Below are 11,878 nucleotides of genomic sequence, written 5' to 3'. Positions count from 1 at the left end.
CTGTATTGTAGTGATAATAGATGCGTAGCGATTACATTCAATTTGGTACAATTTCTTTCTTACCTAACTGCAGTTTCCATAGAAGTCCGCTCAATGCTTGTATCAGGTACTACAACTAGCCACGCAGAACTCAACATGAACATAAGAAGTCCGTCAGAGTAGCAGTTTTATCCATAAAGTCATATTTTCATAGCAGGCTTACGGACATACTGGGTGAATTTTACAATTACGTCGCGGAAGTCCCCTGATCCTCGAAGCACTAGTGTTTCTGTCCATGCAGCCCCACTTCTAGTGCCCCCGTATTTCCCTTATGCGAGACGGCAAGGGGTGAGGCTGGCTGTTTCGACGAGCTGAATGGCCATGGTGAGAAGCGCTTTCCACACAAGGACAGAAAGAAATGGTCAGCGCATACGGTCATTTTTAAAGCTGCAAAATTAGCAGATGTTTTTCACTTTCATCCTTCCTTGTGTGTCAAGCGCTAGACATTTTGTTTCGGCAGGAGTCGGGTGTTCTATTCAAGACTAATTCTACTCAGATCCCACACCAAACTACCTCGTACGAAGAGCCCTGTTCACTAAGTTGCGGTTGAAGGTTGCACTCACAGTCGACTTTTTAAAAAAGTGGGCGCATAAAAACCTAAATCCAACTGCCCACCATGCCAACAGCTGCTTTGAAAATGTTACAAATTTAGGCAGCACACTATTGCTCATATTTTGCAGGACTTTCCGTGCCATATGGACGACTGCTTTGGACACAGACAGACAAGGTTCATGCCCCCCGACTCAATATACACCTAATCTGTAAAACTTCACAAGTGAACTTTGTAACGCTTAAACGTAGCAATGTTTCTTCGCTCGGAAACCCAATAGGACAAGATCTCTGTTGTGACAAAAGATGCGACTAAATGTAACTGGAAAGTTTCTAGCCGCGCTAAACTCTTTCTATGTTGGTCTAGGTTAACGTAGAGGATTTTGACTCCTTATTTCGAAATGTCTTGTCAGTTTTGACTTGAGTAGGCGACGATTCTGTTCTTCAACGACCGTAGAACACGTTTGCTGCCATCATCGCCGTCGACTCCAAATTTTAGTAGGCGCAAGTGAGCCCAACGCAGAGTTTTCTTCATAAGATTTTCTTCGTCTTCCTGGCTGCTGGACTGCTGTCACCACTACTTGGCAATTGGTATAATTAAGTATATTCGATTCTTTTTCTAGCAGAAACAGTGAGCAGCGTTTTTTTTTGTTTTGAAGCAGCCTTTAGCTGAGATAACAGCCATTCTGGGTTGAGAGAGTCACTACTCCGTTCCAGTATGACTATGATTACTTAATAATTGTTATATCTGTAACACATCATCAAGGTTACCTGAGTGAGAGGACGCAAGACAAACATCTTATTATATATTATAGTCCCTGCGCGTTTCTTTAAGCACAGTTGCCAAAACACGACAATATATTTTTTTCTTGCAGATATTGCTCAGCTATGGCCGCCAGTTCGCTTCACGATGTGCTGCTCAACTTCTCTCTAGACCTGTACAGGCAACCTGAACAGGCAGCGTGATAGCGTTGTCTACTCTCCGTTCAGCGTTGCTGCTGCACTTTCAATGCTTCTTGCTGGTGCACGAAACGATACCGCCAAGCAGCTGTCCACCGCACTCCACAGTGACCTGGCAGAGGAAAGCTTGCATGACCTGTTTAGCGCTGCCCTCACCAGGGTTCGCGACGGCAGCTCCCAGGTTAAGCTTCACGTTGCAAACAGAGTTTACACAGATATGTCCTTTCCCATTCTCGACAGCTACCTGAACTTCCTCAATAGCCACTACGACTCCGAATTGAAATCGGTGGACTTCAGCAACGAATATGAGAAGGTTCGTTTGGAGATCAACTCCTGGGTGGAGCAGGTCACTGCCTCCAAGATAAGGGACCTGCTAGAGGAGGGAAGCGTCGACAGCTCTACTACTATGACACTCGTCAACGCCGTCTATTTCAAGGGCATGTGGGAGACGCAGTTTCTGACGGAAGATACTCAACCGCGGGATTTCAAGGTCGACCTCAAGACTACTGTTCAAGTGGATATGATGAGCCACGACGGCGATTACAATATGAGCCGTAGTGACCAGCTCAAAGTAAATGCTCTTGAGATACCCTACCAGGGCGGCAAAACGTCCATGGTGATTCTTCTACCTGACGACGTTGAAGGACTGTCTTACCTCGAGAAACACTTGTCAGCCAGTGCGCTGGCGGAGATTCTTCGCAGCCTTTCGGTCTCATCGGAAATACAACTGTTCCTGCCCAAGTTCAAAGCAGAACAGTCGATAGATCTCGAGGATTCGCTGCAGGCCCTCGGTGTCGAAGACCTGTTCACGCCGGCAGCAGACCTCAGTGGCATCAGTCCAAAGACGGAGTTGCGGGTTTCTGAAGTTGTCCACAAGGCTTTCATCGAGGTGGACGAGAAAGGGACAGAAGCTGCAGCCGCTACAGATGCCTCCATTTGTTTCTAATGCGATTGCGAAGACGCAGAATTTGTGGTGGACCGACCGTTTATGTTCTTTACACGTTGTCAAGACCCAGACCTCATTGTTTTCGCAGGATCAGTTAGGCGTCCATAACGATTGTCGCGTGATCTATAATGAATGCCTCTTGACATGGAAGACCCTGTATAAGACATAATGTGCAATGGTAGTTTATTGGTTTAGTTGGACAATAAAATATAAGAATGTGGGTTTCAATTAAGCTTTCATCGCGATGACCTTTTGAAAGGGAACACACTGTATAGGACAAAACGTGTAACGGTAGTTTTTTTGTTTGGTTGCGCAATAATAAAGGCAATCCGGGTTGAGTTTACTTTTCATTGCGATGACATTTGCACAAGCTTAATTTCAACGTTCATTAAAAAAGTGTTCTCTCGAATTTTGAACAGGGTATTTTATAGAAGCTTGATTCAGCCTAGGATAGAAACTGGTATGGAAGCGAATAGCCAGTTTTGTTGTGCTTAGACACTTGATTTCTCCAATTCGCCGGCTAAATTGTACAAAAGTCCAAAGCTTGTAATATGGAGCTGGCTAGTTTGCATATATAAATATATTTGTCTCTGAAGCGATTAGAATATTCGATTGAAACGATGCATAAACCTTACAAACAGTAATCACAAGGACGCGTGAGTGCTTGCGAGTGGCTCTGTATAGCATAATACTGCTATGAGATCCTGATTTGCAACAGAATGTCTGAAAACAAAATTAATACTGCAAGGCACGTTGCATTTCTCTCCCCTGTTTATTCTTCTTTAACTGTTTGTTAAATAAGCCTCCCACGTGTATACGTTTTAAGGGGCTTGAGAAACTACAAAAAGACGGCCTTCTCACCATAAAGACCAGAGCGATAAATAGCTGTTTTCTCCTAATTTTAGAAACGTTCAATACCCATGCTAAGTCCTGTAATTTCTGCAATCTTTCGCACAAGGTGTCCATGATAGCCGGATTCGCAAAGCACTACGCAGTAGTGTCTCAACTAAATGTTAATCCAGTGGTGCTGGAGAACACTGTCATAGATAGGTTGCACGCAACATAACCACCAACGGAGGTAGAAAACTGAACCGTAGTCATTTGATAAGGGCACCCTAACTCTGTTTACGGTGGTCATCGCTCCTGATCCGACCGATGGCATAGGGTCGTTATTTTTTTCGAATTTATAATAGATTACCCTCCTCAATTACGTTATTTAATCTGTATCAACTCAAAAAAAAAATGTGCTCTTCTGTGTGTCATTGGTTGTTGGCTAGCCTCCTTCGTATACAACAAGCCTTCCTATGGCGTATGTACAAACTCGGCTCACCCTTGCCTTTTGGGTCGATTCCTTGCAGCCAAAGCGACGGTCGCTCATCCACGCACTCTCTCTTCACACTGTTCGTAACTACGGTCACAGCCATTATGATACCACTCTACGTAAAAATGTCACTGTAACACGGAACGATTACAGGCAAAGTGGCACTTAATAAACTGGCGAAACTCTCTTTTCACACCTCATGATCTTGACCTGTCCCATGACAGTTTGCCTTATTACAATGAAATACAGTTACAGACGGGCTCTTCGAGACATTTATCTTTTCCCAAATGTGCTGAAGTGTGAACAAACATTATCTTTCAACTTATATCCATTTCAGACCTTCTTAAAGCAGCGAGTAATCAATTTTTTTACCTCATTCTGTAGGTAGTTTACGTCATGAACTGACTGGGCTGACAGCACCGCCAATACTTTGGACAACTTCGTATTCGTGCATCATCGTGAAACAACATACCAACACTCACAAAACACACTATCCCCTTATCGTACATCATCCCCTGATGAACTGTCCTTCGACAGCACTTATTTTAGTCACCTCACATCCGGACCTGGAGAGAACCACAATGAATTGGAAACTCCTTTGGGAATAAGACGCTCTCCCCCATCTCAGCGGAATAAAGTTTTGCCGAAATAGCGCTAATGCTGAAAATGTTTCAGCTTCATGCGTTTTGCACAGAGCGGAAGGCAAGCCGAAATATATGTAACTCTTATTAAGCAGCCAGGCAATTTCTCGAATCATACGGTCTGCATCCTCAAAGAAAACCATATAATAAAGGTTATCGCTGTGAAAATACTGCAACTGGGAGTGATTAACGTTAAGGGTCACTCCTTTTCAATACCCAGTTTTCTGCCTACGAACGTCTAATAGTTCTAAGATGGAGTAAGCGTCGTTAGCACCAATAAGTTAGTTACAAATAAAAGCAGGTAAACTCTCATACCCGTGCCACCCACACCCGCTGAAAGCAGTGTCCACAGGCCAAGATTATGATTAGTTGTTCACCCTCGTTACGTCTCGTTACCGACCAAAAAACAAATCAATTGCTGCTACCAGAGAGCGACAAAACACCCCGGTGTGGCAGAAAGGGAAGAAAGACAGGAGATGTTCACAACACACGGATATAAGTTATGTGGTTGGAGACCTCAACAGCCACCACTTGACGTCCACTTGTCGTTGGTGCCTAAGTTTCATAAAATGTCTAGCACACATCGCGAGAAAGTCCTAAAAGCAAAACCAGTATAAATATTTTTGCTGTCGGACCAGAAAATAATTAAGAGCATTAATGGGCATTGTCATTCACTCTCCGTTTATTTAGTGTACTCAGGAACAAACCCGGCGTCAGTGCTGACAGATCACCCAAAAAACTATAAATATAGCTGTTGAGGAATTTGGAAACTTCATTCACCACTTGGCATTGAAGTTAGACCGCACGAACACAGTCTTCAGAGAATTGGCCGCGCAGAAAGTCGACAGTGTGTGTGTAGCCGTGACGATAACTGGTTCATCTTTAATGCTCACAGAATGAAAACTACAGGATGCGATTGAAGTGGTACTTAAAAGCCTTTAATAAAATACTTTTTTCATCGACACATGTGTGAGCCATAAACAAGGAATGGCGCGGTGATAATCCCTCGACAGCAATGGCATCATTCAATATTGCAAGATGTTAATCTAATAGAATTAGTTGATGCTAAGGTCTCTTCATATCTAAATCGATGCCTCTTGGCTGTTTCTACTGCATGCACATTGTTCATGTTTTTTTCTTTGTTGGAATTACAAATTATTGATTTTAATGGTTACCTGACGACGAATTTTCAGACCATAAACTCTACTGCTCTTTTTTATTGCACTCAAAATATACAATATTTACACAAGAACCCTCAGCCGCATACATTTGACTGAGGTGACATGACAAATTATTTCCCTAACTGCAATGTTTCAATGGGCGAAACCCAGTCAGGTTCTGGGCCCACAAGTTTGATAACATCACAGTATCTTACAACGGATATCAAAGTATTCTCTCAGTGCCTACTTGTTCATACACTATGCAGGTCTAACGCCATTACAAGATCATATTCAGAGTTCAACTTCGAATTTCATCTCGCTAGTTTGGTTTGATTTATAAGGTTTAACTTCCCAAAGAGACTCAGGCTATGAGAGGCGCCGTAGTGGAGTGCTCCAGAAATTTTTACCACTTCGCGTTCTTTAACATCACTGACATTGCTCAGCACACAGGTTTCTTTTCTCCTCCATCTAAAAGCGGGTTTACATCCTGAATCATCGAGTACAACCGTCGAATGCCCTAATCATACACTGCGCCTCCGCTGCGGGGCATCGCCTCTGGATCCAAGTGACCTTGACTTAATTAGGTTTATGTACCCGCCGAAAAGTGAGATAGATACTGCGCCTGTCTTTCCTCAAAAACCAAGTTTTAAAAACAAATTGCAGAATGAAAATGCGATGTTAAAGGCGCTGTCGTATCTACCGTTATGGCGAAGCTTGAGTATTCCCCTAATACCAACCGTCAAACTGTGTACAATCTTGCTAAACCATGAAAAACCATGCAAAACGAATTCTTAACAAAGTTTTCGTGCGTATACATAAATTCAAGTGGTGCTTAAACACCCATCATTTCTTTATTTCACCTTCGCGATTGCATCGGTAGGTCCTTGCTTAAACGAGGACGTACTGCTCCCGTTCTTATGCCGCTTGTTTAATTTTACGCTCTTATCTCCCCGCCTATCGAGTAATGCCCTATTATTGAGTTCATTTAATGCATAGATGCATAGGTAATGCATAGGTAATGGCAACCCACTCCAGTATTTCCTGCCAAGAAAACCCTATACTCGTGCTATGGTCTTTCCAGTTGTGATGTATGGATGCGAGAGTTGGACTGTGAAAAAGGCTGACCGCCGAAGAATTGACGCGTTTGAATTGTGGTGCTGGCGAAGACTCTTGAGAGTTCCTTGGACTGCCAGAAGATCAAATCAGTCGATATTGTCGACCATAAACCCTGACTGCTCATTGGAGGGTCAAATTCTAAAGTTAAAGCTCAGCTACTTTGGTCATCTGATGAGAAGAGAGGAGTCGCTGGAGAAAGATTTGATGTTGGGAAAAGTTGAGGGTTGCCGGAGAAGGGGTAGGCAGCGAACGCGATGGTTAGATGGCGTCCTCGAGGCACTGCAGATGAAGTTATGTGATGTTAGGAAGATAGTGAGAGACCGGAAAGCGTGGCGTGACATGGTCAATAGGGTCACGAAGAGTCGGACACGACTGAACGACTGAACTGAACTGAATGCATAGATATTACTGAGGTTACAGACGATTATTATTGTTGAATATTCTGAACTGTGCGTTTTGTTCTAATTGTCCTTTATAGTTGTATGTGTGTATTGTATTTGTTTCGTGTTTTGTAGAGTTTTAGAGACCAGTGATTTCTTCCTATGAGTGAAAAGGAGTAGCCAGACATATTCCTAAAGAAGCAATGGGCCAAATGAAATACTCTAGTTGCCGTGACGCTAAACAGTACCGAGTGTTAACGAAACCAGTAAACAGAGGAACAACTTGAATACTTCGCTCGGAACGACAATATCTCACGCTGTAATAGGCACAGAGGGGTCCTAGTCCAACTCCGGAAGAATAAGAAATGGAAAAAAAAAAAACGACCCGACCATACAGTTCAAACCTTGCAAGAAACAAAAAATAGGAAACGTACGTGCACACTTGTAAGCCTCTGCTAAATTTCCACCTTTTTGAAATCGTCCCAGAAGAGGGGCATGCAATTCTGAAAAGTGTAGAAAGGTCGGAGTACTATATGAATAAGCCATCTGTCATTGGGACATTTTTTCTAAAACAGCGCAACAGGGACGAGAGAACGAAACGTACAACACAAGCGCTGACTTACAACTGATTTATTGAACATAAGTGAGCAATATATAAGAAGAAAACTGGGTGATAAAACCAGAAGTAGTCGACGTCAAACATTTGACATGTTTGACGTCGACTACTTCTTCTACAGGCTTCTATTTTGTCATTGGGAGAACGCCGATTAGGGAAATGGTTACTTCCGGAGAAGTAATTTGAGCGAAAAATCGTATACCGCGCGAATATTTATCTCCTTCACCAGGTAATTATAGGTTAACAGCGCAAAAAATGTAACGGAAACACAGGATAAGAAGCCAAAGCGTTGTGTCGTCCTCTTCTCCTGCGTTCCCATTACGTTGTTTGCGCTGTTAACCTATAATGAATCATAAAAAAGCCCAATCTGCCGTTCTGGTTAAGCGGATCGCCACCAAATAAAAAAAAACAGACATTGTAACGAAAAAAAGAACATTTGTTGGTGGGTCCGCCGAGTCGAGAGAAAAATGCACGCAACGTGATAGGACTATCAGTTCTATCCAGGTATAAGAAACGATTCTGATAACTGGACGAGGACATATCGTGGACCTTTCTGGTGAGATCATTTTATGTCCGTACCAGTTACAGTAACGCTTACACTACACGCGAATCGCGTCGTGGAGGGAGGAATGAAGGAGTGTGCAAAAGTGCCCCAGTAGCCGAAGACACTTTATTCATTTGTACTACATGATGTGCTGTCATGGTCTATTCCGTACTACGTCAGAATGCTGCGGTGCTTCTGCATGGCAAGCGTGGCGCACCTCTTTTCTCCCAGGTTCCTTGCACCAGAAGCAACTTAAACCAGTCAAGCGTTCGGTGACGCATGGCAGAAGCATCGACGACTCTTAATGTACAGTGTGCTCTAAAACGATCTTTAGAAATTTTAGCACGTATATTGCAGAAATGAGAACAGGTCGAAAAATCCACCTCTGCGGAGTAATGCTCGCACAGACGTAAAGTTTTGTTTTGATTTCTTGCAGTTTAATACGCTAGATGGAAATACGGCTCAACAGTGTTTATGTTTGGTGTGGTCCTTATGGCAATGTGATAGGTCTTTCTTTCTTTGCAGAGACGTAAGTAACCTCGACAGATATATCAACCTGGGCATGTTGAAAATTTTTGCATTGTCATAGACCCAAGAACTGAAACACGATCACCTCCCAGCAGTAGGGTGTTGTTTATCATTGAGCTTCGTCATTAGGGACGCCTTGGACCGACAGATTTCCAGGTCGTTTGTCTCGATACCATGGGAGTTGTTTAGATACTATTGCGCCTCCGCTAAATCTCTCACATGTGTGCGAACATTATGCAACAAGTCGCAAATTTTTATCTATCCCCATTTTTGAGATATATGTGATCAAAGTTATGAAGAACATTTTGGAATACCTTTATATTGTTTGTATACCATTATCATACTCTCATTTCAACCTTTTTGCAGATGTCGGAAGCCATGGCTGCAAACCCTCTTGGAGACTCACTCCTCAACTTCTCCATCGACCTGTACAAGCAGCTAATCTCAAAGAATGGTCGCAGTGGGAACGTCTTCTATTCTCCCTTCAGCATCTCTGCTGCTCTATCGATGGCTCTAGCCGGCGCACGGAACAACACTGCTACTCAGCTCGCTGATGTCCTTCACGTAAACATTAACGACATCCACAAGCATTTCTCCCGCTTTATTTCCAAGCTGTCCGACTTCGCCCCTGACGTGAAGCTCCATGTAGCCAACCGGATGTACTCTGAGCAAACATTTCCCGTTCTGGACAGCTACCTGTCCCTTCTCCGGCACTCGTACAGGGCTACCATAGAGTCTGTCGACTTCCGGAATAACTACGAGAAAGTCCGACAGCAGGTCAACGCTTGGATAGAAGAAGCCACCCAATCAAAGATCAAGGACCTTCTTCCTGCGGGAAGCGTGGATTCCTTGACCAGCCTGATTCTTGTCAATGCCATCTATTTCAAGGGCCTCTGGAGTTCCCAGTTCGATCCCAATTCGACGCATCCTTCAAATTTTCACCTCGACTCGAAGAACAAGAAAACAGTCGATATGATGTACCAGAAGAACGATTACAAGATGAGTCGCAGTGAGGAGCTGGAGGTCACGGCTTTGGAGATACCGTACCGAGGAGGCAAAACCTCCATGGTTATCCTTCTGCCAGACGACGTCGAGGGACTGTCCAAGCTTGAAGATTCTTTGACCACTTCGAACGTTTCTCAACTCCTGAATAGCTTTCGGAATATCTCTGACGTGATGCTTCACCTCCCGAAGTTCAAGCTAGAGCAGGAAATCAATCTCAAGCACGCGCTGACAGCCATGGGTATCAAGGACTTCTTTGCGCCGGCTGCGGATCTTACAGGAATCAGTGCTAAGGGGAATTTGCTTGCTTCTGAAGTGGTCCACAAGGCCTTCGTGGAGGTCAACGAGGAAGGCACTGAAGCTGCCGCCGCAACTGGCATGGCATTTATGTTACTGAGCGCGCGCTTTCCACAGAATCGGTTTGTTGTCGACCGCCCCTTCATGTTCCTCATTCGCAGCCTTGACCCAGAGATCGTTTTGTTCATGGGGTCTGTTCGCGAACTTTGAGCGATGACTGCTTCCTGGTCTGGGCTGTGTAATCAGTAGCAATTTCCTGACATAGCTCTGATAGGCTCTTATATATTGCTGATCGAGGAACACATTCATCATTTCGTTTACTAAACAAAAATGCGCTCTGTATTTGGTAGCGGTTGGGTATTACTGTCTTGCACTGCCGCAGCGCTCTCTGGCTTAGATGTCGGAGTTTGTCCTTGGTACACTCGACTCTCTCTGTAAACCAATGCTTTGTTTCGCTGCGTTTTTATGTGTACGTTCTATTTGGCAGTGAGACATATCAATGGGGAATGCTGCAGCAGTTTTTTCTAGTTCACTGTGACCTATATGGGGCTCTATTGAAAAATAGAGCCCACTACACGTGGCTAGCGCACTAGTAGCGGATGTTCATGAATTATGATTCAATAAAGAATACAATTCCAAAAAGTGAATTACTATGATTTGTTTTCCTTTCGTACGCTTGCCATGAGTCATAACTTGAATCGCTATGGGAAATCGCGTGGAGCATTATCTTGCAGGTACCGGAGAAGCCATCTGCTCTTATTTTGTCGATCAGCCATTTGGAGATATCCTCCTCTCTCGTAGCCGTTAGCCCCACTTCCTTTATACTCCCACATCATGTTTGCCCTTGTCATTGCACAAGTCCATGGCAGGTGGCGAACGTCCAACGTGCAGCGCACCGAAAACGTGCGCGACGTTCTACGAAAGGCTGTGCTTTATGTGAATAGTGGGTTGTGGGCAGTACGTGTTCTGGCGCATGGCCACTTCCGTGGCAGGCCCCATACTCTGGCCATCATATATGCGGTACTTAAATGTAGCAGACTATATCATGTTCCGCAAACGTGCTTTCTTAACGCGTCGCGTTCAGATTTCCGCTTGGAATGTGCATGCATCGGAGATTGCACATGCATTTGCTGCATCGTAAACAAGTACCTTTCGAAATAACCGGCTGAGAAATGTTGCAAACAAATTCGACGCCATTATTTTGTTACTTTCGCGTTATCTCGGCGGATTCTGTCATGCAAAATACGCTAGCGCTACTAAACAATTTAAGAAATATATGCAACAGTGGGTATAATTGCGAAAGCAAGTACTGTATCAGTCAAAAATATGCGGAACGTATTGCTGATTTTCACATGGCCCTTTACTATCCATTTCAATAAATATGCACTGCGAAGAAGTTTTATTTCGTTGGAGATGTAAATTAAAGAAGCTGTAAATTCAAGCGCGTCCGTATGGCTGCGCTTGGGTGAATTTCAATGAGTAATTACTCCCTTATTACAAACTCAAGAATAACGTTGAAACTGTTGTCTCTTAGCACGTTCCAGTGTGACTTTACTTCGCAGTAGTCAACTGTTGCCCGCTTTCTTTATGACTGAAGCATCATGAGCATGTCCTATACACGGGTTCTGATAGTGGAACCGTACCAACCATGTGTATTTTACCTGTTTCAGAAAGTGTGTCCCAAATATCATCCTTCGATCTATATTTAGTTGTTTTTTTTCTACCATCCTTACTTACTACCTTCGTGTTGGTATTTCCTTTACCTTTACGTTTTCTTGT

The 11,878-nt window shown here is 43.8% G+C and overlaps 1 protein-coding gene and 1 pseudogene across 1 annotated transcript in view; both read left to right on the top strand.

Annotated features, from left to right (window-relative positions):
- The window catches only part of LOC146175776 (iris-like), a 56,160-nt gene extending 45,414 nt beyond the window's left edge, over positions 1 to 10,746 (top strand). Inside the window, exon 2 of the mRNA XM_084582152.1 lies at positions 9,167 to 10,746. Coding sequence (XP_084438278.1) covers positions 9,167 to 10,309 — 1,143 coding nt within the window. The 3' untranslated portion in view covers positions 10,310 to 10,746. The remainder of the gene's footprint in view (positions 1 to 9,166) is intronic.
- Positions 104 to 2,822, top strand: LOC146175777 (iris pseudogene; annotated as a pseudogene).
- Positions 10,747 to 11,878: the final 1,132 nt, after the last annotated feature.

This window comes from Amblyomma maculatum, chromosome 10, assembly GCF_055883805.1.
Source record: "Amblyomma maculatum isolate TAMU_Amacu chromosome 10, ASM5588380v1, whole genome shotgun sequence".
In the NCBI taxonomy this organism is placed as follows: Eukaryota; Metazoa; Arthropoda; class Arachnida; order Ixodida; family Ixodidae; genus Amblyomma; species Amblyomma maculatum.
The sequence above is the reverse complement of the archived record's forward strand: the minus strand, read 5'-3'. Positions and strand labels throughout refer to the sequence as shown.